Source organism: Aythya fuligula, chromosome 1, assembly GCF_009819795.1.
Source record: "Aythya fuligula isolate bAytFul2 chromosome 1, bAytFul2.pri, whole genome shotgun sequence".
Classification (NCBI taxonomy): domain Eukaryota; kingdom Metazoa; phylum Chordata; class Aves; order Anseriformes; family Anatidae; genus Aythya; species Aythya fuligula.
In genome coordinates, this window is record NC_045559.1 from 31,138,993 (window position 1) to 31,164,605 (window position 25,613).

Consider the following 25,613-nt stretch of genomic DNA (forward strand, 5'->3'; position numbering starts at 1 on the left):
TGGTGATACCTGTATTGTCCTGGGTGGCTATGAATATATATATATATTTTTCTCTGATATTGCAATAATAGCAACTAGTAACATTTTGTAATCTTATTTCGATCCAAGAGATACTAATAATCATCCTACCATACAGAAAAACTGCTGACCCCACAGAGACCTCCATGTACTGCCTGACTCTGAGTTCTACTGTTTTAGTACATGTTATTTTATTGTGGGCTTGAATTTGGAATTTGTCAGCTACTTTAAAGATTTGTGCCAAGACTCAGCTTTTTCATACATTTTAGGATAAAATATATCTCAATTCTATCATATGTTTCACCACACAAGGACTTTTTCAAAAAGACTGACAGCTTTTTATCTTTCTTCTGGTGAAGTAGGAATCCTCCCACAGGCTGTAGCGACTTCCCTTTCTAAAAGCTATATATGTAGTGTTGAGTTGGCTCCTAATTTAAAACCTGGAGATTTCATTCTTGTAAATACCAAAACTTCCGCTTTTTTTTTTTTTTTCCCCATTCAGAAATAGTTGTTCCAAGGAGAGAAGGAAGAGAGAACAGGAGCACAGTGTTTTGGTTTTGCAGACTTTTACAGGTTTTTAAAGAACATATAACGAGCATTTTCAACTAAAGGTAATGGAGTTCAGTGGAACAGGGTAGATGGTAGTTAATGCTAAGAGATGAAATATTCAACTGTGTCATAAACAGAATGTGTTTAGGATTCTCCAACTTAACACGTCAGAAAAATACAATCCCTGAACTATGAATAACAGGTTTTAAAATATCATATTTCCATTACTGTAAAGCATAACACTGATTAAAATTAATTTCATATTTGACTACATATTGTCAGTGAGGTAATTTCTTCATTGTAAGGAGGACTTAAAAATTAACTGAAATGATCACAAGCATTTTGCGGGTGTTGTATTTTGATTCCATGCTGCCCCCTCTAATGGTGTTAGCAGTGTTCAAAGGATGTGCTACTCAGTTATACCGTACAGGTGAGGGGACCACAATAGCTGATACAATTCTGATAGTCTCTTGTTCCTTCTAATAGTGTGCAACAATTGCTATACAGCCAGGGAATACTGGAAGGACATTGAGTATTTATACTATTACTACAATGCTTCCCAAACACTCTGTAATAATTTATTTCTTTATGTTATACTATCCTTGTGCTGTTTGCATCACAGTCTGTTTCCATAGATGAAGAAAACAAGTCACAAAAAGCTATGTGAAGTGCCTAAACCAAAGAAGTTACAAATGAACATGGAATAGATTCCAAATTAGTCTCTAAGATTTGTATTTAAGTTATTGAACTTTATTAATATTTAATGCTATGTTCCATGCATTATTGATTTTTGAACTTATATCAGGAAATGCTAATGTTGTGAGAATTTCTGATTCATCAAAGCTTTTGTTTAAGACTTAGAAAACTTTTGGAAACCAATGAAAAGTGCATCCTACAAGGAAAGACTATAAATATTTTTCAAAATGATGGTGAATTTGAGAAAGTAGGGAAAATTCTTTTCCCCAGTATAAAACATCTTCCAGGTAAGAATGGTAAGAATTTCAAATGTGTCCAGTAATCTAAAATGCATACAGTGATTTTTCAGGGGGGAAAAAAAAAAAAGAAAAAGTTTAAATTCTGGAAATGGGTCTGCATGTTTCCTTATACAAAGAAATTGTAAAGGGGATCTTGTTTGTTTGTTTGTTTGTTTGTTGTTTGGTTTTTTTTTGGTCTACGTAGTATCTGGAAACTTCCATTCCTAGGACACCATGATGTTTGGATATAATGTTTGGATATGAGGTAGCTAAATGTAGTGTTTCCATTTGTCATACTATAAGATAATGTTGAATAAATGATTGTCTTCTTAGTTAAAATAGTCTACAGTAAATACAGCAAACTGGTCTTAGTGAATTTCACAGTCAGAAAGTCATGAGTGGATGGAAATGAAAAATGGACAAAAAATGAGACAAGACAATATTATAGGGTCCATCAACTGGACGGTAAACCCTTTAGAGTTAGGGTAGTGTTATTCTTCTTAAACCTCCTTTGTACCAGAGCAGTCCAAGAGCTGTAGTTCTTTGTAAAGAACTCAGTCAATGTCTTTACTCATTCTGTGGATGCAGTAGGTCAAATTTAACACAAGTGATACTATCACAAAGAGTGTCAGCAATTCCCCAAATCCACTCATTCTCCTCCAGTTCTTGGTGGGGGACATGTCAGATCTCAAGTTTATTCCAAACTTCAAGACCACCCAGTTGCTTCCAAACACTGGAAGTACTTATTTATGGGGTTTAAGAAGCTCCAACCATGGAAAAAGGATAGCTTGCCATCCATTGTAACTAATTTATATTAAGCTCTAATTTCTTGTTTGATTTAGCAGCACACAGAAGTGTAAGAAGACGGGCAAATGAAGGATTGGAGGCTGAGAGAAAGGAAAGAGAACAAAGTGGCAGCAGTAATAAGTTGCTTCATAGAACCATAGAACATCCCAAGTTAGGGATAAGAAGGGACCCACAATGATCATCAAGTCCAGCTCCTAATTTCAGTAGTGCTGAGCTGTATGTATGATTTATACATAGTGAAGCAGTCACTTTAGTAGATGGGATTTCTTGCTTACCAGTCAGTAATTACTTTACAGATTTTTATAGGCGTGATAACAGAATGGTTTATAATGTGACAGTAAAAAGAAGGTGATGCAGGGGCTATGTGAATATGGACATTTACTGAGATTGGAAATGCCTGGGAGGAAATGGGAGAAAAGGGTGAGTGAAGCTGCTGCCTGTGCAAATACAGGTGAGGGATCACTTTGGAAAAGAGCGAACACAGACAGGCTTTGAGGGTGAGGACAGAGGGTTGTGTCTGTGGAGGGAGTGCCGTGACGGGATGGAACAGGATGAATGGAGATGAGAGGGGCTGACAGGCAGTGGTGAGGCAGGAGCAGAGCTCAGCCACAGTATAAATGGGTTTAACAGGGAGTAAACAATCCTGACAGGAAGTCAGGAGGATTCCAAGATGTGCATGGCCTCCCAGATGCCACAGGCAGAGTGATCAGCAAGTTAAAATGGGGCAAAGTAAGCTTTCCACGTGTGCAATTATTCCAGCATAGGGTTATTGGATAGATAACTTGTCAACATCTTCTGGGTGCAGTGAGAAGAAACTTCACCAACCTCCCTCTTAGGCTGTAATCTGTTTTCCAGAATGTGGCAGCAAAATGTGAGGAGTTCTGAGTTGTTTTTGCCCCCAAAGGGCTCTTCAAGAAAAGCCAATGAAGGGTTCATGCACCACTTTCTAACAGGCTGTCAGCTTTATTCATTGTAATCTAGCTTTTAGTAGAAAGACTTAATATAACTTCAAACTGATGCAAACATTTACCAAGGTCTCCTTTAATATTTCTTAACCATTTTCAGCTATTCTAGGAAGCCAACAGGCAGTTAGGTGACATTTATAACCTACTTCTCTACCACTTGAGAGAAATGATGGTATTAACCTAGCTTTCCCACCCCAAAGAGGTGACAGCTCCATGTTTGGCCTTATGTCTCCTGGAGCTGACAGCCTGTAAACTGGTTTTCCCATGACTGAAGCAAAAGATGGCCTTTAACTGTGAGCCAGAGGCTACAGCCACTAACTAATCCATTGCTTTAAAGAACAACCAACATAACTAGTTTTCAGTCCTTCAGGAGCATGACGTCTACCCTTTGTTGTCTTTTCGATGTCTGAAGAAATGGACTACCTTCTAAATTTAAATCCTCTCTTATTCTAATTTCCATGTCTATCTTTAAAGGGTTTTGCCATGAATTATTTTCTTAAAAGTATTGTCTTCACCATTGCAAAGCACTGAGTTATTGTTCTGCCCACACAGAGGAAAGAAACAGCAAGTCAAAGATTTAGCAATTTGGCATTGCTTTCTGTCACTTGGCAGCGGATACCTTCATGTTGAGAGGCGGCTGCCCCCAGAGTGCCCAAAAGAGGGGGAGGCTGTCATCTCCTGAGCGCTCTCCTCAGTCCCTCTCTTTCCACCATCTGTCTGTCAGCACACTTCATGAATCCCCAAATATTATTTCTCACAGATTTTTAAAATGCTGAAATCTGAAGACAGTTCAGTCCCTACATGCTCACACACAAAACCCCAAACCTGAAGCAGGAGAAAATGGCTAGATGTGTGTGTATCTAAAGGGATTTAAAAGGAGATCACATCCTTACAATATCATTACTGTTTCTTTTTTTTTAAGGCTAGTAGGGAGGGAAAAAAACAAAACAAACAAACAAAAAAAAAAAAAAAAAAAAAAAAAACACCTTGAAAACATCTGTCACAAATGAAATGAAATGTCAAATGCTTCTGACCATGATGGTCCAGGTTCTGTCGTGTCTCTGTTGCTATTGTTCTCTTGAAGTTGTTTCAGATGTGTATGTTAGCCACCAGCTAAAGATTGGGCTTGTGGACTTTAGATCTTAGAGATGATGTAGTGTTTTATTAAAAGATATTGTTAGCCCCGAATGTGACCAGAATATGCTGTGTTCTCTATAAAAAAGATGTCCTGAGGTTAGTACTGCAGATGTGCAGTGGAGAAAGGGTACTTATTTGGAATGGCTTCTGTGCAAAGCAAGAGACCTCATCCAACTTCATCCTTAGTCTGAATGAAATATTACTTGAGTGTGTTCTTGAGTCTAGACTGAAAAACTTGAAATGTTTATCAGGCAGTTAGCTTTGGTCCCCAAGAACTAATGTGGGTATCTACAGCTTGTATGTGGCCACACACACTGTCAACGAACTACACCTCGCACAGTCACTTAGGAAAGGAATAGTCCCAAGAGTACTGAGTACGGATCTCAGCTCTGAGCTCTGTTACAGGGAGCAGAAATGAAGGCTGTGGCAATGCAAGCACTGTGCATAGCCAGGTGTGCCGTATCCCAGTCAGTGGATATTTGTCACTGGTGTTTGTCAGCAGCCAGTTCCCAGAGAGGGTTTTAGCAAACCTTCTTCATTCCCAGGATGGAGCCTCTAGAGTTGCCCTCATTTTCCTTCACTTTCATGCCCTAAATGGTTAAATTATTCTGCTCATTGACTCAGCACACGCTGAAAGGATTCAGCTCATTTGCGGCCTGAAACATTTGTCCAACTTTATAATAACAAACATTTTGAGACAAATCATCCACAAGACCATCAAGGTCATTCCTGACTGAAGAAATTACGCTCAGAACTGTCCTCGGGGTCCCTGACCAGCCTCAGCGCGGGGAGAGGGGAGGTGGTGCTGGCAGGACAATGAAAGTCAATGGATTTCAGCTCATGAACAGCTCCTCATTTGCCTTGATTTAAAGGTCCCAGTCTCAGCCCTTTATGGTGTATTTAGGCTTCCTTATAGGCCTCTAAGGGACTGCAAGCTTCTTTATTCCTTAAAAGTATACCTTGTTGCTGTAATTGAAGCTGTTTTGTTACTGTAATTCCTCCCTAATATTACAGTTCTAGTCAAGTGTTCTTTCCCTCCGGAGGCATCAATTATTATGGGTTTTGAATAGGCCTCCCTTCAGTATACATATTTTCACTCCCAATGCCAAAATCAGGTCACTGTAATTCTCTTCCTTAATAAAATACGGTCCCATGTTTCTTCTTTCAAACTTCTTTCATGTATAAAGCATGTACTGGCGAATAATTCCACTTCCTACCACATGATAAGCTATTTAAAGTGTCTGTCATACTTATGAAAAGCTAAAGAATACTACAAATTTCATGGTATTTTCAACACTTTCTTAGTATCTCATTAAGACATTGAATATTCAAAGTCCAGCAGGAAGTTTATAGAGTTTATGCATGTCCTGAACCTGTGTAGATTTGTGCATTGGTGAGAGAGCAGGGGATCAAGCCCAGCAGTGCACTTGGTGAAATGTAAACTGTACGGGGTTCGTTGGCTAACCTAAGTCTGTGACCTGGGGGTTTTTCAGTAAATTGTGGCGTTTTGATGCTTGGTCCCCACACATCCGTTGGGCAGAGTCATAAGCCCTCCCTGCTGTGTGCCCATTTGTATGTTGATCTCTCTGACATCTCAGATGATGGGTTATCACAACAGAGAACCAGAGTGTAGGTCTGAGGAAAAAACTGGACCTGTGGCACAGCCAAGTCACTATCACTAACTTACACATTCAACACCTGAGTGGCAGTGCTTTCTGGTATTTCCTCAGATGTTTCCTCTTCCACACCAGAAGAAGTATGTGCTTGTGGTGCATGGCTGTTGCAGGCAGGAAGGGATACATCTTCCCTCCCCACAACCCAGCACTGGGCTCTGTTTGCTGCTGCAGGAGAACTGGAGAGAACAGACACAGTGGTGCCCATGTGCCCTGGGAGAGACTTGTGCTAGAGAGGTTGTCCTGATGCTTGCTGAATGTGCGACTCTGCACTGTATCAAGTCTGATAAGTGGATTGTGAAGGATTCTATTGTCTCTTTCTCTCTCTCTCTCTTTTTTCTCTCTCTCTTTTCTCTTTCTCTCTCTCTCTCTCTCTCTTTCTCTTTCTCTTTCTCTTCTCTTTCTCTTTCTCTTTGTTTTTTTTTGTTTTTTTTTTTTGTTTTTTGTTTTTTGTTTTTTTAATGGTTATAAGAAACAGAAGCTGTTAAGCTCCAAATGTCATCTACAAATTCCTTTTAAATACCCATATCAGCTGAAGTTTTCCATTTGCAACCAAGCTAATACTCTGTGTTATAGGATTCATAGTGCTTTATTGCAATTATTTGCTTCACAGTGTTGAAACCAAGTACAGCTTTCCATTTTTGTGAACGATTCCCCTGTGAAACCCTAAAGATGCTTAACTCAAATGGGTGTGTGTAGTAGTTATCATTGCGCCATCTGCCCTAAAACTTGCACTTTTCATGAGACGCCACTGCTGGGACATCTGGCACTAAAAATATGTTTTCTACATCATCTCACAATTGAGGAGGATGCCATGGCTGTTCAACTCCACAGGAGATTCCTTGAAGCATCCTTCTATTACCTAACAACTTCTGCAAGGAAAGTATGGCACTAAGCTGGCTGGGGAACAAATAATGATATTAATGGAAGGCTGTGGTTTTGCTTTATGTTTTAGATTGCAGTTGGAAAGGAGTGTTGGTGGTGTGATGGATTGATTGACATGTAGCCAGCCTGTTCTATATCCTATAAGTCAATGATTGGCATGATAGGACTGAAATGACTATGTAATATACTGTAAGTCAGCTCCTATTACCCAAAAGCAAAAAAGACCTGCAAAATCAATGCACATCCATATTTTTCAATTAGGCATATCTTCCTGAATGATTTCTGCATAGCTTGAACCTGTGATATACTGGAATTTCCTTAATTCACAGAGTATTTTTCCCCCTAAAAGAAGCACACAAAATAATGTGTCTTGAGGCTGGGCAGTTACAACAAACTTCTGCTGTTTCTCAGATACATCTTGATGTGTAGGCATGAGGTTTGCCATACTGAGGAAGGACTGTCACTTCTCCATGGCTGGGCAGGAGGGAGTTGGTGACTCGGCACTCCTTTGTGCCACGTAATTTTTTCCAGCTTTGGCAAAAGACATCATGTGAGGCCATGTGCTTTCTTGTAGGAGGTGGAGCTGTGCCGCATTAGCAGCCAGGAGAAGCTGGGGCTGACTGTCTGCTACAGAACTGACGACGAGGAAGACACAGGGATCTATGTCAGTGAGGTAAAGACGCGGCACTGAGGAGGAGGGAGCACATCGGGAAATGTGAGAGCAAGTGCTCTGTGACCAGGCTGCAGAAATGTCGGCTGGCAGCCAGCACATGTCACTTCCAATTCATTTAGATTATCAGTTTAAATTATGTTGCCCAAGTACTGTAATTATTACTAGCGCACTTCTCTAATCTGAATGCTTTTAACTAAAACATCACAGTTAGGGAAGTGTAAAGCAGCCTGAGCACGGCTGGAATTTTGAAATAAATTTGCCTTTATGGGGGAAAGTAGGCAGAGTTTTTAAGGTGAAAGCCTGCTCCACACCCTGCTTGCATATCCCCCCACCACAGCCTCAGTAATCGTAACAGTGGGTAATCCTTATTCTATTATTTGTGGTTTCGGTACAGTTATGGTATCACAGACATGCCACAGGTGGATGAAGGGAGTAGCCTGGGAGGGAAATATGTCAGAAAGACTGATCTCTCCTAATATATGTATATATATATATATATTTATGTATGTATTTATTTTTGGTCAAACAAAATATGGAGTACTGGATATTGAGATGGGTGGATCCCTCCGTTTTTCATTGATGTACTAGGAAAACATGATATGCAGCACATATCACAAGGTGTTAGTGTTTCACAGTGTCAGTCCAGAAGGCTTCCAGTTAATTCTCTTTGAGTCCCACCTTTGGGACTCCAAGAGGGTTGTTTCCCTGGATAAAGCAGAACTCTTGTGAGCCCAGGCTCACTGGTGGTTGTCCTGAATGAACTGGATTTCCAATAATTTGAATTCTGAATTCCCATAAACTTTGTCGCTTTTGCGACATGTACCAAATTCTGAATGAAGATCATGGACAAAGTGAATCCGTAGAGAGTTTTCTCCTACTTAACAATAAACAGGGATGAAGAAAAAGTCACTCATTTGCAGGTTAGCAGCAATGCCAAAGAAGCTGAAAAGCACAACCCTGGAACTAGAGTAAGGAATTAATGTAAAACCACCCAAGAACAAGTCTTTCAACAGTTACATAGGTGTGGCTGTTAAAGTTTATTTGACCTTGTAAGGAGAAAGAAAATGCAGGAACCTCCTAATACAATCCAGAATTATATCTGAAATGTGATGTTTTTCCTGCATGGTAGAAATTTCTCAGACCTTTTAAAGTGAATGTAATTATGTTGTCTTTTGTACTTGATTAAACATTTAGGAATCATTTTTTTTCTATGACAGTTCACAAGAAGAAAATAATACCTAACAGCTGTAGAGGACGTAACCTGCAAACCAGATGCTAAACTCAAATGCTTGGTTTGAAAAAATAGCTTATGGCATGATGAAGCAAAATAATGATTTAAGATAACCATCAACTGAAAGGTGATAGATTGTATTGCCCTGCAATGAACAGTAGGTCATTGCTCAGAGATGAGCTATAGTGACTTTGATAAACTGTTAATAGAGCCCTAAATATCTATTTAGGTTAAAAAAAAATAAAATTAACTAGCTTAGAGCAGAAGCTTTATACAGAACCTGTGAATGATCTATACAAAATAAATCCTTTTCTTTTTTTCCTGTTTCCTTGAGAACTGCAAAATTCCAGAGGAAATAACAGATTGAAAACTGAAGCAATCATTTCACAGTAAATATTTTCATGCAAGAAAAATAAGCCTGCTTCTCTCCCAAATACAGGCCCATTTGTATGGAGGTATCAGCTGCTGCAGAATAACCTCAGTCCATAGTGAACTTCAAGAGCACAGGGACTCTGTTGTTAATTCTTAGTGCTCTGACAGCTGAAGGTTAATGCCTGATGGTGGCATAGAAGAGTATTAATCTGAAAATCATATGCTCCTGACCCCTTCTGTCTTTAGGCTTTTATCTGAAACAAGATTATACAATTATTTAAAAAACGGCTGAGTTCACAGGGCTGTAAAGGAAGGTTTAAATTACCTCTGTACAGAGTAAAAATGGCACTTTATTAAATTCAGCAGCACTGATTGGCTTCTGGTAAAAATATTTTAATCTGCTGTTACTGAATATTGTCCTGTGCAGGTAGATCCAAACAGCATTGCTGCCAGAGACGGACGGATCCGTGAAGGAGACCGTATTTTGCAAGTATGTGACAATAGACTCTTTCCTAAACTCTTTCTTCAGACGAACATGCAGTGCTGTCTTCTCTGTGGACTGTTAATGAGGGAAGGTAGTTCTCTTTGTTACTGTGATCGATGAGAAAATCCATGTCTGTCTGTTTTTTAACACAATAGCTGGGAGCTAGAGCGCACGTATTGAAAAATGAGAATGACAAACTTGTTCTGGCTCATGCCCTTATATCCTGTGTCTTTCTTTGCCGTATTTATTAGCAAATCTCATTTTCTCTGTGTTCATCTCAGTTCGTGTCAAATTCTAAATAGGGATCCTGCAAACATAAATACAGGTGTCAGAAATTTGCTGATCATTCACCGATTGCATAAATTTGTGTAAGCCTAACTCACGCTGAGCATTGATGGCAAGAGTTTTCATACAAAAGACATGCTGTTCATAAAGGATGATCTTGAATGTACTTGAGCAGGGGTTTTACTAGACTTTTGTTAATATTTTCTTTCCTCCACCAAAAATACACTGCTTTTCTGAGTTCTTGGCTGATCCACCATCTTGGCTTTTTTCTTCCCCCTTGGTTTCTATTGATCTTCTCATTTAGAGAGCTGCCCCTGCAGCTATCCTGCAGATAGGTTTGTGCAATAAAGCACAGCGCCCGTAGGCGAGGTCTGGAAGAGGGAGGGAGGGCAATGTCACTGTGCAGAGAGGAAAATAGCTGGAATGGCAGTAGGTTTGTGTTCTGAACTGGCAGTGAATACTATGTTTTGAAGTAATGACAAAACAGATACCAAAATCAGTAAATTGGAAACTGCTCTATTATATCATTTTAGTTCTGGTTTCCAGTCAATTTCCCTTTTATTTTGTCTTTTTTGTGTGTGTGTTTTGTTTGTTTGTTTGTTTTGTTTTGTTTTTCACTGAAGTCCCAGAAGTAGCTCCTGGTAACGACAGGTTGTTTTTCTATAAACAGTTCCATAATGGCCTTTCATTAATACTTGCACATGTGCTTTCTGGTTGTCGCAAGCTTAGCCTGTTCCTTCCCATCATTCTTCTCATTTCTGCAGGAAACCTCTTTGCTGAAGTACCTGTAGCTATACTTCTTACCCTGGTATCACCTTAGGGATTGTAGCTAATCTCCCAAGCACAATAGGATCTAGAAGCTGGTTTACCAAAGTGGCCCATCTTTCAGAGAGGAAATAATAAGTTACATTTTAATGCCGAGATTCACTCAGGGCTGCTGGTTTATTCTCTGTGCAGCTGAGGATGTGAAAATGTTGTCAGGTGAACGATGCTGCCCACCAGAAGACACAAATGCCATGGTGCGAGGGGTGATGGGGCTGTGGGACCACGTTACAGACTGAGAGTAGGACTGGAAAAGTCAGTGTGCTGTCTTCTGTGTCTTGCTATAGAATATCCATTATATCCATTGAAGAAACCAAACAGAATATAGTGGTATAAGTCATTAAAAAAAAAAAAATCTTGTTTATTTGACCAAGTAGAAACCACTTTCATTCTTCCTCTATGCACTTTAAAGTAAATAGAGGGTAGATTCATTTCCTGCTATTTTCCTTTCTTTCCAAAATTTCTGCATGAAGTGGAAAGCCAAGAGCAGTTCAGGCAAACATTCTCAAATTCCTAATGAAATTCATTTCAATTGTGATTAAAGACTCCAGGGGTGAGAGAAAGCATAGGTAATTCTACTGTCTTTTTGTAGGCTGGAGCATTTCTTTAATGTCAGTGCTGATATATAGCTATGAGTTTGATCATTAAAGTTAACACCCAGAGAGTTATGTGGGGTTTACTTTCATATCTGAAAACACATTGACCCTCTATCTACTCTTATTGATGAGATAACTCAGAGGAATAGAAGCTGACAATGCCATTACAGGGGATTACACTGAGGCTGGGAGAAAGACGACTCCCTAAGCATGGGGGCATCTTCTGTGGGCAGCAGATGGCATTGGTTAAGGCTGCGGGGAGGGGACAGGGGCAGGGAATACTGTTTTGTGTATTTCTCAGAAAATTACAGCAGATTTCCTCACAAGACTGGAACTATCCCCTTCTCATTCTCAAAAACCTCACACCTCTCCTGTCACCTTCACAGCCTCTTAAGCATTGAGAAAAGTCTGAGTATTTCACATCAAATATTATGAAGTCAAGGGAAAGGTTTTATGAGGACAGTCCTAGTGATACTTACCTAAATTTCTGCCATGTTTAGCTTTGAACCTCCACGCTAATAAACGGTGTCTCCAGGGCTGAGCTGTTCTATGGGACAGGCTGACATCCTGCTTGTTTCCCAGTGATGTGCTGCTGCTGTGGGGACAGCAGGGCTGTGGTCTCTGGGGTGGGAGAAGGGACAGTTGCCCAGATGACAGGACTTGCTGAAGCAGCCACTGTGGCTTGGGGTATTTGGACAAGTTGGAGATCTGCTCGTGGCTCTCTGCGGCTGTGGTGTTGCGTTTGGGATTAGGGCAGCTCTGTGTCACCAAATAATTGACTGGTCTCCTACAGACCACAGTTATCCTTTCATGAAGCCAGTGTAGTGTCTCAGACATTTATTCATTGCCAGTTGGATGTCCAGGGTACACAGGGTTTTCTTTAATCTCAATTAAAGCTGTGATTTTGTCTCAGAGTTTTCAGGCCAAATATGCATGCAGAAATAGGACTTGCTCTTTTCAAGCCAAAACATTCCTGCTACTTTGAAATTGAACCCTTGCAAGAGATTAAATATTGGGCAAGGTTTTATTTCCCCTTAATCATAGAATATCCTGAGTTTGTTCTGCCTTCCAGTTTTGTTTTCACCCATTTTCAAATAGACCTTTTTTTTTATTATTTGTTTGTTTTGTTTTGTTTTGCTGCCACAATGAAAACAATACAATTCTGATATTGGTTGGACAAAAGTAAATACATTCAGAAAATACAATTCATATTTGATTCCCCCTAGAAGGGGTTTTGGACAATGTAAAACGTGTTTATTATGATGTAGTCATGGATGTGGCTGTTCCGATGAGGTGATGGAACAGCAGAGAGATAGCATGAAAAACACAAACTGCTTTTATTTTGATTATCCTCTTGTAAGGGGGATACGTGTGTTTTGTGTGGCTCTGGATACTAAGCTGTCCACACAAATATAAAATGATTAAATGGAGCAGCAATAAGCAGTGGCCTGTAAGTATTGCCTGGTGAGAGATAATGCTGCAGCTCTCTAATTGGCTCTGTACAAGCACACAGTGTGACTGATTTCAGCTGTGGTATTACCAGTCTTGCTTCCACCAGCACTATTATCTCAGAGTGACACTTCCATTACTCTGAACGGAGAAAGATGAACGTCACCTGTCAGGGGCTGGTTAATTGTGTTGCTAGATGTATGTTACCAGGGCGCAGGTTGGACATTTATGAACATAACTGCTTCCTCTGATGTCCGCCATCCTTCAACGATCGATATGGCTCTTACAGTAAGCGCATAATTGAGTGAAGGCACTTACCACTGAGGGGCTGAAGATGAGCCCGTTGTGCAAGTTTCATTGTCCATACATTCACCACAAATGAGCTGATATTTGCCCTTTATTGTGTGTTGCTTTGTGGAAATAGAAACTAATGTGCCACTTTCATTTGTTTTCTAGATTAATGGCCAAGATGTCCAGAATCGGGAAGAGGCAGTAGCATTGCTCTCCAGCGATGAATGCAAGAAAATTGTGTTGCTGGTAGCAAGACCAGAGATGCAGGTTAGAGTAAATAGATGCACTGAGCCAAGACCTGTGTTATACTGTACATTCACTATCACCATAAGTAATGAACTGCTGAGAAGTGGGAGTGCCAAGGTTCCTGACAAAAGGAGGAAAAAGATAATTGCAGAGCTTTGCCCCCTTTTAGCCAACAAAGAAAATAGTATGTTATTACCAGGGCTTGTTTGCCCAAAGCTAAACAATTCCTTTCCAGCAGACAAAGTAAGCAGATATACAAATAAAGCTCAGAGCACTAATATGGTATTAGTAAAATATGAAGTATAACTTGAACACTGTGCATTACTTGTTTGATGATTCTTTTTTGTTCTGGGAATAAACTTCCCATGCTTACCTCAGTCATTTATATGAGCTTACACAAAGCTGTAGTTTTTCACTGCTGATGGCCCTTTTTATCCCATGTACTTGTAAGCAAGCATGTTCATTTATGTGACAGTTATGGGAATTTCACTACAACACCATTCACGAGCTCTGGGTCTAATTGTTTTCAAAGAGCCCTGGTCACAAAAAAAAAGGTTGTACATTAAAAATCATATCTCAGGAGGTACATTTTCAAAATCTTTTAGGAATATTTCAATGGTATTAAAAATAAAATTATGCCATGACAAGAATATTTTATGTCACTGCAGGGGGAGGTGTTAGGCTGATCATCAAACTAAGGAGAGGTAGACTGGAAGAAAAGTACTTTTTGTACTTCCCTTTATATTCTGTTTATAAGCCATTGCAAAACAAAAGAGACATTATATTGTCACTGTTCTCTCCATCTGTCAGCAATTCAAGCAAAGTTGGTTATGTTGTCATTTGTCTCTCATGCTATTGATCTGATATTTCTCGGTCTCGCTAGCTGCATACTCTGTATAAATTAAATTGAGTAAGTGTAATTCAGTGTCACTTGGAATCTCTACTTCAATCCAGTACTTATATAAGATTCACAATTTCAGCATTCATTTCCTTTATGTTTTTCATCAATCTAAACAACTCCCATAAAAATGATGACAAAAAGTATAGCAAAAAAAAAAAAAGCTATGCACCAGTTTATATTACAAAATCGTAGCATGCATTGGAAGTTCCAGAAGTTTTGAAAAGCTTTTTCAATATTATTCGTAATGATTTTTATGATTTTTCACTAAGATTTTTTTTTTCCTGTGGGGATAAGAGACCCACTGACTGATAAAATGCTTGCCCAAGGAAAGTTAGTTGTCTGTATTTATTTAGATTGGTGAACATGAAAAAAATTATATCAATATAAGATAAGGAATTACTTATCTCTATCAGTGTAGCTTCCCATGTAGATGCTACTTTCATATCACACAAAATAGTGTATTTTGGTTTGTGATTTTTTTTGTTGTTTAGCTTAATTTAGCTGAAATTGTGTTCTGAGAACATAATTAGGCAAAACTGAAGAAATAGCTGTAGTATGTCAGAAATCATGCTGTCCACAACCTGATATCAGGTAGCTGTTTTGCTTTGACTCTGGTAAAAGAGAGAAGGATTAAGCAGGCTTTTATTTTTAGATAGAAAATGGTAATGGCAGTATTGCAATCTTGAAGGCCGACTGCTGAGCACATTCATTCAGAAACGGAAAAAAAAACTTCTTTGACCATTTATTTGTGCACTGAATACTGATGGATAATTAAGTTCTGAAGCAGAGCACCAGAGGAGCACATAACCTGTTTAATATGGAAACAAATGGCACAGGCATGTGCATTCACATATCTGTATGTGCGCAGAATGTATGTAGTGCGTGTGTATGCTATGACATATATTATTGTTATTCTAAAAACTGTAACATAAAGATTCACATTAAGTTAGGCACAGGGTCTACCATGATCAAAGCAGCAGATTTACCCAAGTGAGATTCATCTTTCATCCTCCTGATTTGGTTATCTCTGCAATTTCATCAAATGTGAGAAATTAAATTGCATCCTTTATGGTAGAGAAAGACTGTGTTCATGCTTTCCCTAGAAAGCATGAAAGGGGAAAAAAAGGCAAGCAAGTACAATAAAGCTCCAAAGGTTGTTTGGTCTTGCCACATAAACCCAATGCAGGGTTGTGGAGAAGAGAGAGGATATAAGAACTTGACAGTAAAGACAGTGTCCCCTCTTGTCCTTTTGCAACACTATCTTCACCAAATGTCGAAGTATTATTTTACTCTTAGGGAAAAAAACAAACAAACGAACAAAACAAAAGAAAAATCAGTAGAAGCTTGTTTCCAGGCACACTCAAAGAACAAAAATAACCACACTTCAAGTCACTGCATCTGTCTGTCACCTTCCTCTGTTTGTTTGTTTACCTGGAAGATCAATGGGAAAACTGCCGTAGAAATGCAACACCAAGGTGTCTATCAAGGATGCAGCACTAGGGCACAGCACTGGGGTGGAGGTTGTTAAAGGAAAGAGCCCAGTTGTCTCATAGCCCTATTAGTAACATTGCCGCTCTTTTGGTGCTGTGGCTCTTGGCGGTAATGAACATGACAGCTTCAGGATTATGCGCTCTGCCTTTCATACCTTTTGAAAAGAAATAATGTCTGTGCTGTGCAGTCTCCTTCATTATGAGAGAAAATCAGTCATACTGTTTCAAGAAAGGATAAAAGGCCTGAGAGTCCCATTTTTTTTTCCGTCTTTTTCTTCCTCCTTTTCTGAGAAGTGGACTCCTACCGCCTGGCTTTCTGAAGTGAATCATTATGATAAAAAGAACTAGTCAAGCATTGCCATTTGGGTTTACCCTATTTTAGCGTGCATCCTTGCTGACATAATATAATGTACTAATGTATTCTTTGCAGCTGGAGGAAGGGTGGCTGGATGATGAAAGGAATGAATTCTTGGAGGAGTTGAACTTAGAAATGCTGGAAGAGCAGCATAATGAAGCGATGCAGTACACAGCCAATGAGGTGGAGCAGGTAGGACTGCCACTAAATGTGTTATTTGAAATTTTGCTAGGCATACCGTGTTACTAATAGAGAACGAAATGGCTTGCTGTAGAGTGGAGTCAAAAGCTTTGATAGAATTTTGTCTCTACAATGCTCTGAACTCCAGTGTGCTGTAGGTCAAAGCAGAACAATAGATGTTTGGGCCAAGTTAGCAAACAATTCAGGAAACTGTGATAAGTGCAGAATTCTCATTTTCTCTGAGCTCTCAGAATATTATTTCTTCCTTTCTTTAATTCTGAAGTGTTTGGGGTTTATGTTGCTATATTTTATGTTTTTTTTTAATGGATTGTATTAATGTGACATGTAGAGCTCTGAGCAGAGACAGGTGCTCCTCTTGTACATTTGCAAGGTATGAGCTGGCCTGTGCAGTGTGTAATCTAACTTTTAGATTACGGTGTTTGAAAGAAACAACAGGTGTTTTGGTAATACAAGTGTATTTTTCTTACACCAACAGCGCACAGTTCATCATTTGTTTTGTTAATGGAGGCAAAGAAGCATACTGTTAACACAGTCTCAGCTTGCTGCTATCTTAACTTTTACATGCCCATAATGTGCTGTTAGCTATGGGGCTGTGGCAAAGATACATGTGCACTCCCAGCAGCAGTACAGTTTCATCAAGGGATCTTCTCAGATCTTTTTTTTTTTTTTTTTGTGGAAGGTGTAAGTGACCTTATCCACACCTGAACCAGATGATCTGTGAGCATGCACAGCCATGTGAAGCTGAGCATATAACATCACACCTCATCTCCTGGCTTCTGTATATGCGTTGCTGGGAAGAAACTCTTTTTCTACCCATAGAAATCTGTAACTTGATTTTTTTTCCCCATTCTGAATTGTTCGAAAGCAAAGCCTGAGGCATTTTTTTTTTTAAGTGAAGAGAGGGAGAGATGCTGAAAGCCTTCCTTCTTCTGGAAACCAGGGAACTTATTTGGCTAGTGGGAGACCTGGCTTCAAATCCTGCACTGCCAAGTCCTCACTGGGGGCCTCAACTTGCATCTAGCCTGTTCAATCCCCATCTCCTTTCCTGCTTTGGCACTGATGATAACTCCCATTGAAGCCATTCCCTTTACACAAATCAAATATTCATTGGGACAGAGACACTGACAGAATAGCTCAGCAATTAAGTCTATTATCTGGAATATGATAGATCAGATTACAAATCTTTGATCTTATAAGCATTTAATTAATCGCACAAAGTGGAATAACTCTGGTATCAGAGGTGAAGGAAGCCTTGCGATGGAATGTATAATGGCCTTTTAGTTATGATCCTTTTTTCCAGGCAGTGATCCAAGCCTTGCTTTCCCAGGTCAAATGTGCTAAATACTGCACTGTTAGCTACTTTGAACTGAGATCTGGCATCATTTTTTTTTTTTTTTTTTTTAACCAGAAATTTTATCTTAGATACCCAAATATTTCCTGTCACAAAGAATACTTGCTCTTTTCAAAGCATTTTACTTTGTGCAGTGATATCTTCACCCACTTCTGGAAGAGATTCTTGAGCAGGTCTGCCTACAGACCCCTTTTAAACCGACACAACATTTTGGGGTCTCTGAAATCCCTTCACAGTTCTGGTTTTCCACACTCAGTATCCTGTCAAACCTTGACTTTTTCACTGAATTTGGGTTGTGGTTAGTGTTAATTACTGAACAGTAATGTTCTATGAGGTGGTTTTATCAAACCACTTGAGATTTTTTTTTTTCCATTGAGATCTTATACTGAGTACTTTTCCCCTATTGAGATTTTATATTAAGGTAGAAGAGAGCTACACTTGAAAAGATTATGGTCACTTGTACTCTATAGGTGTCTGACATTGCATTACTTGAAGTAATTCTAGGGCAGCCAGACAGTTCTTTGCCCTTCTGATGAGTAATTGAATCAACCAAATGCAGCTTGATGTGTAATGGGGCATCAGTAATTTGTGACAGCTGCTGTCTCTAGACTCTGTGTAGTGACTCGTCAAGTCAGAAAACTAGTTCTTTACTCCTTGTTAGGCTAGGAAACCTAGCAGTTTCCTGAGGTGAATTACATAATACATTGGTGTAATGAAACTGCTCTTGTTGCAGCTGGAAGTAGCCAATCTGAGTAGCTTCAAGTTCCCTGGTTGGCCATGGAGATTTTGCTCCAACACCAGGCTTAATTTCTGTGAAACAGGACACAGTCCTTTGGCTTCCTAATTGTTTGTCATCATGAATATTGTGAGCTGCAGGAATGAATGCACATCATAGCAGACTGTCCTTCCAAATATGAGTATTTTTTACTGAATGCCATTTTAACATGTAGTACAAGTTGTCACAGAAAAATGTGGTGCAGTTTATAATGAAGAATAGTATAAAGTAGACAGTCGTGTCTCTTTTGTGTTTTTGAGCCACTCTATGGAATTCAATCAAGAATTGTATCTTCTCTGTATAGAATAGTCCAATAAACCTAGAGGAAAGATGTAATTCTCCATTTCTTATAACTCATTGTATTCCTTCCCCATCAGAACATTGTGGCCCATTGTGCAGCACTGATAACTTTTACAAGAATACCATAGATTTGCCATGCAGAAATTCTTATCAGTATCATGGAATATATCAAAACCTATTAAGAAAAGAAAGAATTGGGTAGAGTAATTCATTGTAGTTCATTCAAAGCTGCAATGCAGTAAAAATATCTGGGGGAAATTCCTTTTCGAGGCCTGTTTCAAAAGAACAGCATTGTTTGCAGAAGAGCATTTTCCCTTCTAATGCACCACTGAAATCAATCCCAGTCTTCCTCAGTGACAGGGGTGTCTCATGGTTAGCCTGCCACTGGCAATTCCCCTCACTGTGGTCAGCCTCCCTTTCACTGTCAAAGGCTGACTGGAGAGCCCAGCAGCGAGATTTATTAAAGCCCCTAACTGAATTTCACTGCTTTCAAACTTTAGTAGCAGCCTGGGTTTTGAGTCCCAGTATACATCCTAAGTTGAAAATAAGAATAGAACAGTGCTTGAATTCCTGCAAGATTAGCCATTTTATAGGCATGAATGCTTGCTGGAGCTGAAATGCAGAATCTTTTGAGGTTCATTTATTGCTTGATTGTACACACCGCCAGGTTCGTGTTCTCATTATCTGAGTTCTCACTGCAAAGATGAGGCCTAAGGAGCCCTTTGGTATTTCAAACAGAAATAATTGTAGCAGAGATTGACAATGTACGTTTAAAAACAAACACTTTGTTTGGAATAGATAATAGATAACATTGACAAAAGCAGCACACTGGTAATTGGAGACCATCTCTTGTTTTTCAAAAGGGACTTAACCTGATACTAAGCTTGCTACCTTTCAAAATAAAATTGAAATAATTTCATGGTGTAAAAGACTGCTCAGTCTGAACATGTTCAGGGGCTCTGGCAAAGATGACAAGTCCAGAAAAAAAAAAAAAAAAGCCAGGGACTACCTTACTTGAGTCAGAGTGAATTTTTTTAATTGTATCTCAAAAACATACAGAAAATAAATATTTGTATTACTTTCAGTTTTCTTAATTGAACTAGTTGTATATATCCACATCCTGGGAAAGTATTTAACTTAGTTTTGATGTCTGCTTTAGATTGAGAAGAATCTGACTGTACAGACATTTGTTTCTTCATGACAGAGTTGGAGAACCCCAGGTGACTACCTGACATTCAGGTGTCTGTACTATAGACACTTTTGATCAGCTCAGTCCCACCCATTTGATTTCTTTGAGACTGGAAAGATGGATTTTGCTTTGATTACATCTTGTGTGTGCATTAATTATGGATAGTAGATGGCAGTGTTTTATGTTTACTCTGTCTAGAGCACGTGGAAGTTGAAGAAGCAAAATTTAAATTGTTGATTGAAGTGGTGAGGAGAACAAAAGACACTAATTCTCAAAGTGTTGACTGTGTGGGCCCAAACTGTAACGTCTCTTTCAAACACAATGCAAATAGATACATTAAAGGATTTTTCAGATGTGCCCAAACATGTGCTTTGCTCGTGTGGTGCCACAATGGAGACAGCAGAGAAAGCTCTAGTAGCATCATGCGACTCAGCTTTTGGAATCTATGTAACTGCACGCACAGTATGTATAAACCACCATGTTTAGGGGGTAACATGAATTTAGTCAGATGAATGCAAGTTGTGCTATGTTGCTTCCCCCTCAGGGTCACCAAGTGGAAAATAGCCCTTCTCCCTCACAAGGGTAGATGGAGCCCTACATTTGGGGCAGGCACACAAATTGCTAGCCATCCTGCAGCAAGGCTGTCCCAGGGTCTGAAGGAGCTTTTCTCCCTCATGTTAGTCATTAAACATTTTCCAGAGCAGTGAGAATCATGGATGACACTGTGCCATCTCCAGAGTGCAGTGTAGATTACCCAGACTGGAGTTACTTCTCTGCTGAAAAATTTGGGGATAGCAGAGGTGAATACAAGCTGGAGCAGTTCCAAAGCAGGTGAGAGAAGGAACCAGAATAGCTTATGTAGCAGCACTCACATAGTAAACAAGAAAAATATGAAATTAAACCCAAATCTCTGGCTTTCCTGGTGAATGCTCTAGCCACTTACCTGGTTGGGTTGCTCTTCTTCTGGTTACCCTTGGTTTTCTTGAAGAATTCTGTAGACATTGAGTTTTTTCTCCAGGCAAAATATGAAATTTTGTCACTCTAAATAAAACAAACAACAGCTGATGCATGAAGACAGTATGTTCCCACCACTTCTCCAGATACTCATAAAAATGAAACCAAATTGTTGCAGCCACTTTGGAAAAATATACAAGCCTTAATAAAAAATAATAATAATTAAAAAAAATATCCAATATACTTTATGCTATCTCATAGCAATGCATAAGTTGAAGAAATAAGGAGTAGGTAAATGATAGTTATAGAACAATTCTGCCATAGTTAGTTATTTAGAGTGTTATTGGTACTACTACTGATATTCCTTCCTCCTGTAACAAGATACCTTTTCTTTTTAGTGGCTAAATAGAAAGAACTAAGAGGATCTCAGAAGGGGAAAACATGGGAAATATGTACCAGTGAACTTTACAAATTTGCAGGATTTTCATGACATTTTGTCCTTTACAGTTTCAAACTCTAGTTTACAGAAATTTCTGACCCTACAACATCAAGAAACATTGAACCTTTACACAATCCCTTGAATAACTCTGAACACATTCTGTCCCACGATGCTTAAAATTCAAGGGGGAAATTTCCCCCCATATGGGGAGAGAGAGCAATTGACACATTGCAGGTGTGGCTACCAAAGATGCACAACAATTAAACAGTTATCATGCATTTTGTTATCAGCTGTATGTGCAAAAATGTGCAGAAATGTGTGTTACTATTCTAAAGAGAAGTTTTCCTTTGCAAGTCTTGTATGAGAAAACATCACTAAAACATCCTTTCAGAGATTTTTAACTGGTCTGTCACAAACACTGTAGTCTCTGGATGTTGTGTTTCTTTCAAGATTTATTTTATTCCACTATTACTTTGTATTTGAAGGTGAGGGTTATCTTTGTTTTTCTGAGACTAGGCCATTATTTTTTTCTTGCATTTGAAGAAAGAAAACCAGCTGAAGGGTGTGTGATCATGGAGTGCACATGAAGAGGGGAGAAAGGAGGAGATAGGAGGCACATTTCATCCTGTTTTACTGTCTGTCAAAGAAGAGAAAAAGGGAATTATGACAGTGGCCTCTTTGAGTTTGTTCCCTTTCATTGGGTGCAGTGTACCTTTTTTCTCCCTTGATTATTACTACCATTATACATAATTATGCAATTATACCTCCTAAAAGAGAAAAAGCATTTGGTTGATACTATGTGCGCTTAGATATTTGGTGAACAGGCCATATAAATTGCACTCTGTATGATTGCACTGTAAGGGAAGTAGGGGGAAATTCTTTTTGCAACCAGTTTGAAAAATAAAAAGCATGTGTCTCTTCAGAGAGACATTATCTCACATTCTTTGAATATAAAAGAATATAAATAGGTTAGATACAAAGAGTAGGGTGTGAATTAAAAAACAACAGCCTAAAATCTTGACATTAGGCCCATGGCAAGCACTCAGTGTTGTTCTACACTTAATGGTAAAAGGCTGTTTTTATTTCTGTGGAATATAAACTCCAACTAGGGAATAGAAATGGTCTCCGGGGATGTGAGAGAGGTCTACTTGAGCAAAATCCTGGAATTCAAAATGAATAGCCTTTCAGAAAAAGATTACTGAAAGCAAGAAATGTGAGAGAGGGCCATGGAAGGCATAGTGGAACAGGCTGGCCCTCTGCAGGCTTCAACCTTCCCCATCTCCATGAAGCACACAGAGTCCACTGACTTAAAAAAAAAAAAAAAAAAAAAAAAAAAAAGTCCCATTGATGAAATATTATACCCTCTTAGATTGCACCAGTCATTGTTTGATTGGTTTGATACTCAATTTTTTTTGAAGTGATACCAGCACTGAAGCTTTCTCCCAAGTTTGAGAAGATTTCAACTCCACCAGTCTCTGGCCATAATCCAGAATCAAAAACAGTGCACCATCTGGTGATCATTATCTTTAAGCACTGAGAAGAGATAGCTTAGCTAGAGAGGGAAATATTTCTTTCCAGACTTTAGAAGATATGTCACTAATGCTGTAATTCATCTGCTTCACTCAGTATGGCCACCACAGCATGACTCTCAGAAATGTTTAAAAGCCACGAGCAGTAGGACTGCTGTTTAGTGATCTGTTTTAATTCAGCTTAAATCAGATCCCAGCTGTTTAAGCAAAACAGAGCTGGAAAATATTCTCAAGTAATGTGATCTGTGTTTGATAATCACTTTGGTTTGCTCCTTTGTTTAGCCAAAGAAACATGAGGAAGAGGATGGAACTACAGACACTGCAACCTCATCATCCAACAATCATGAAAAGGACAGTGGGGTGGGACCTACAGATGAAAGTTTGCGTAATGATGAGAGCTCAGAGCAAGAAAATGCACCTGAGGAGCAGAACAGTGCTACCCTGCAGTGCAAACGGGAGCTGGGTCACAGCCAAGATACGTTAGGAAGTGTTGAGCTCCAGTGCAATGAAAGCTTTTTATCAGGGGAATACATCGAGTCTGATTTCATAGGGAACCCAGAGGAGGAATGTGAAAGGTTTCGACAGCTGCTGGAACTGAAGTGCAAAATTCGAAACCATGGGGAGTACGACCTGTATTACTCGAGCAGCACAATAGAGTGCAACAGAAGAGAGCAAGATGGAGTGGAGCATGAGCTGCAACTGCTCAATGAGGAACTGAGGAATATTGAACTCGAATGTCAGAATATTATGCAAGCTCACCGACTCCAAAAGGTGAGGGATCAGTACGGAGACATTTGGGCTTTACATGATGAAGGGTTCAGGAATTACAACACCAGCATAGACGTGCAAAGAGGCAAACTAGATGACATCATGGAGCACCCTGAGAAGTCTGACAAGGATAGCTCCAGTGCCTACAACACAGCAGAAAGTTGCAGGAGCACTCCCCTGACTGTGGAGCGATCCCCTGACAACTCTCTCCAGCGGATGATCAGCATCACCAACAGGAAAAACCTGAGGAGCACAGTTGTGGCAAATCAGTCATCCTCAGGACAAAGCAACAAAGAGACAACCTCAGCCAAAAAACCCACTGAACAAAACAGTGCAGCTGAAGACACCATGCTGGCATCAGAAAGTGGCAAATTCACAGACCAAGAAAAGCAGAGCACTGAGCACATTCCCTACCTGTCTCCGTATCACAGCTCTTCTTACAGGTATGGGAATATACCTGCTCATGCAAAGCATTATCAAAGCTACATGCAGCTGATCCAGCAGAAGTCAGCCGTGGAGTACGCCCAAAGCCAACTCAGCCTGGTGAGCATGTGCAAAGACTCACAGAAGTGTGCGGAGCCCAAGATGGAATGGAAAGTGAAAATAAGGAGCGACGGGACAAGGTATATCACAAAGAGACCAGTTCGAGACAGAATCCTGAAGGAACGTGCCTTAAAAATTAAAGAGGAGCGCAGTGGAATGACGACAGATGATGATACAATGAGTGAGATGAAGATGGGTCGCTACTGGAGCAAAGAAGAGAGGAAGCAGCATTTGGTGCGAGCTAAGGAGCAGAGGAGGCGACGGGAGTTCATGATGCGTAGCAGGCTGGAGTGTCTCAAGGAAAGTCCGCAGAGTGGCAGCGAGGGCAAAAAGGAAATTAACATTATTGAACTGAGTCACAAAAAGATGATGAAAAAGAGAAACAAGAAAATCTTGGACAACTGGATGACAATCCAAGAACTGATGACACATGGTGCTAAATCTCCAGACGGCACAAGAGTGCACAATGCCTTTTTATCAGTTACTACTGTATGAACGCAACTTCTTTCAGAGAGTATACTACCAGTTTAGGTAGAGTACGATTGCCTCGTTCAATGTGGCATTTTTATATATTTTGTGACTGTTTATAGTTTGACCTTTTTTGTAAGCAAAATTACCTGGTAATTTTTCATTTGTTTTTCATATAACGGTACCTTCTTTATCTGGCAGTCTTTCCTTATCCTGCAATATATTCATATTACTCATTTGTAGAAAAAAAAAAAAATGAAAAAGAAAAGCAAAACAAACAAAAAAAAAAAAGTGGAGAAACCAATTAATTTCTTAACCTAATACATATTCTGTAAGTTCAGATCTGGATTTATTTCTCTAGTTTTCTTTTTTCTACTTTAGTAACAATACAATACCAAAACAAAATGCTTTATACTGTATTCTTGGCTTAACAAATTGTTGAAGTTTTACATTGTAGATTGCATCTGTTTATAAATCATATGTCACATCTCGTCATATAGATAAGAATGACCTTTTCCAACAACACATTGTACAGTACATTTAATCTGTAAATTGCAATTGTATTTGTCCAAGTAAAGTGTAGGTGGGCAATTATGTGTTCTGTAGTGGCATTGGTCATGTAGCTAGGCAGTCTGTGATAATTGTGAAGATGAAAGAGAAATAAATTATTGCTTATCTTTAAGAGAAAAAAAAAAAAAAGGTCAAGAGTTTGATTTCAATTGACCATTTGCCTTTAAAGGATGATTTATCTCACCACACATGATTTTTACAGCATCAAGAGATTTCAAAGACACAAGACATCTTTCCATCATGATTCCATTGACTGGTTCTTATGAATTAGCTTTTTTTTTTTTTTTTTTTTTTTTCCAGAACACACAGGAGTGAGTGTCTTT

At 39.3% G+C, this 25,613-nt stretch overlaps 1 protein-coding gene across 2 annotated transcripts in view; it reads left to right on the top strand.

Annotated features, from left to right (window-relative positions):
* Positions 1 to 25,404, top strand: part of PDZRN4 (PDZ domain containing ring finger 4) — a 243,547-nt gene extending 218,143 nt beyond the window's left edge. For both annotated transcript variants that reach the window (XM_032200568.1, XM_032200576.1), the window contains 5 exons: positions 7,583 to 7,681; positions 9,712 to 9,774; positions 13,377 to 13,478; positions 16,279 to 16,395; positions 23,224 to 25,404. In XM_032200568.1, the coding sequence (XP_032056459.1) occupies positions 7,583 to 7,681; positions 9,712 to 9,774; positions 13,377 to 13,478; positions 16,279 to 16,395; positions 23,224 to 24,747 (1,905 nt within the window). In that variant the 3' untranslated portion in view covers positions 24,748 to 25,404. The remainder of the gene's footprint in view (positions 1 to 7,582; positions 7,682 to 9,711; positions 9,775 to 13,376; positions 13,479 to 16,278; positions 16,396 to 23,223) is intronic.
* The last annotated feature ends 209 nt before the right edge of the window (positions 25,405 to 25,613 follow it).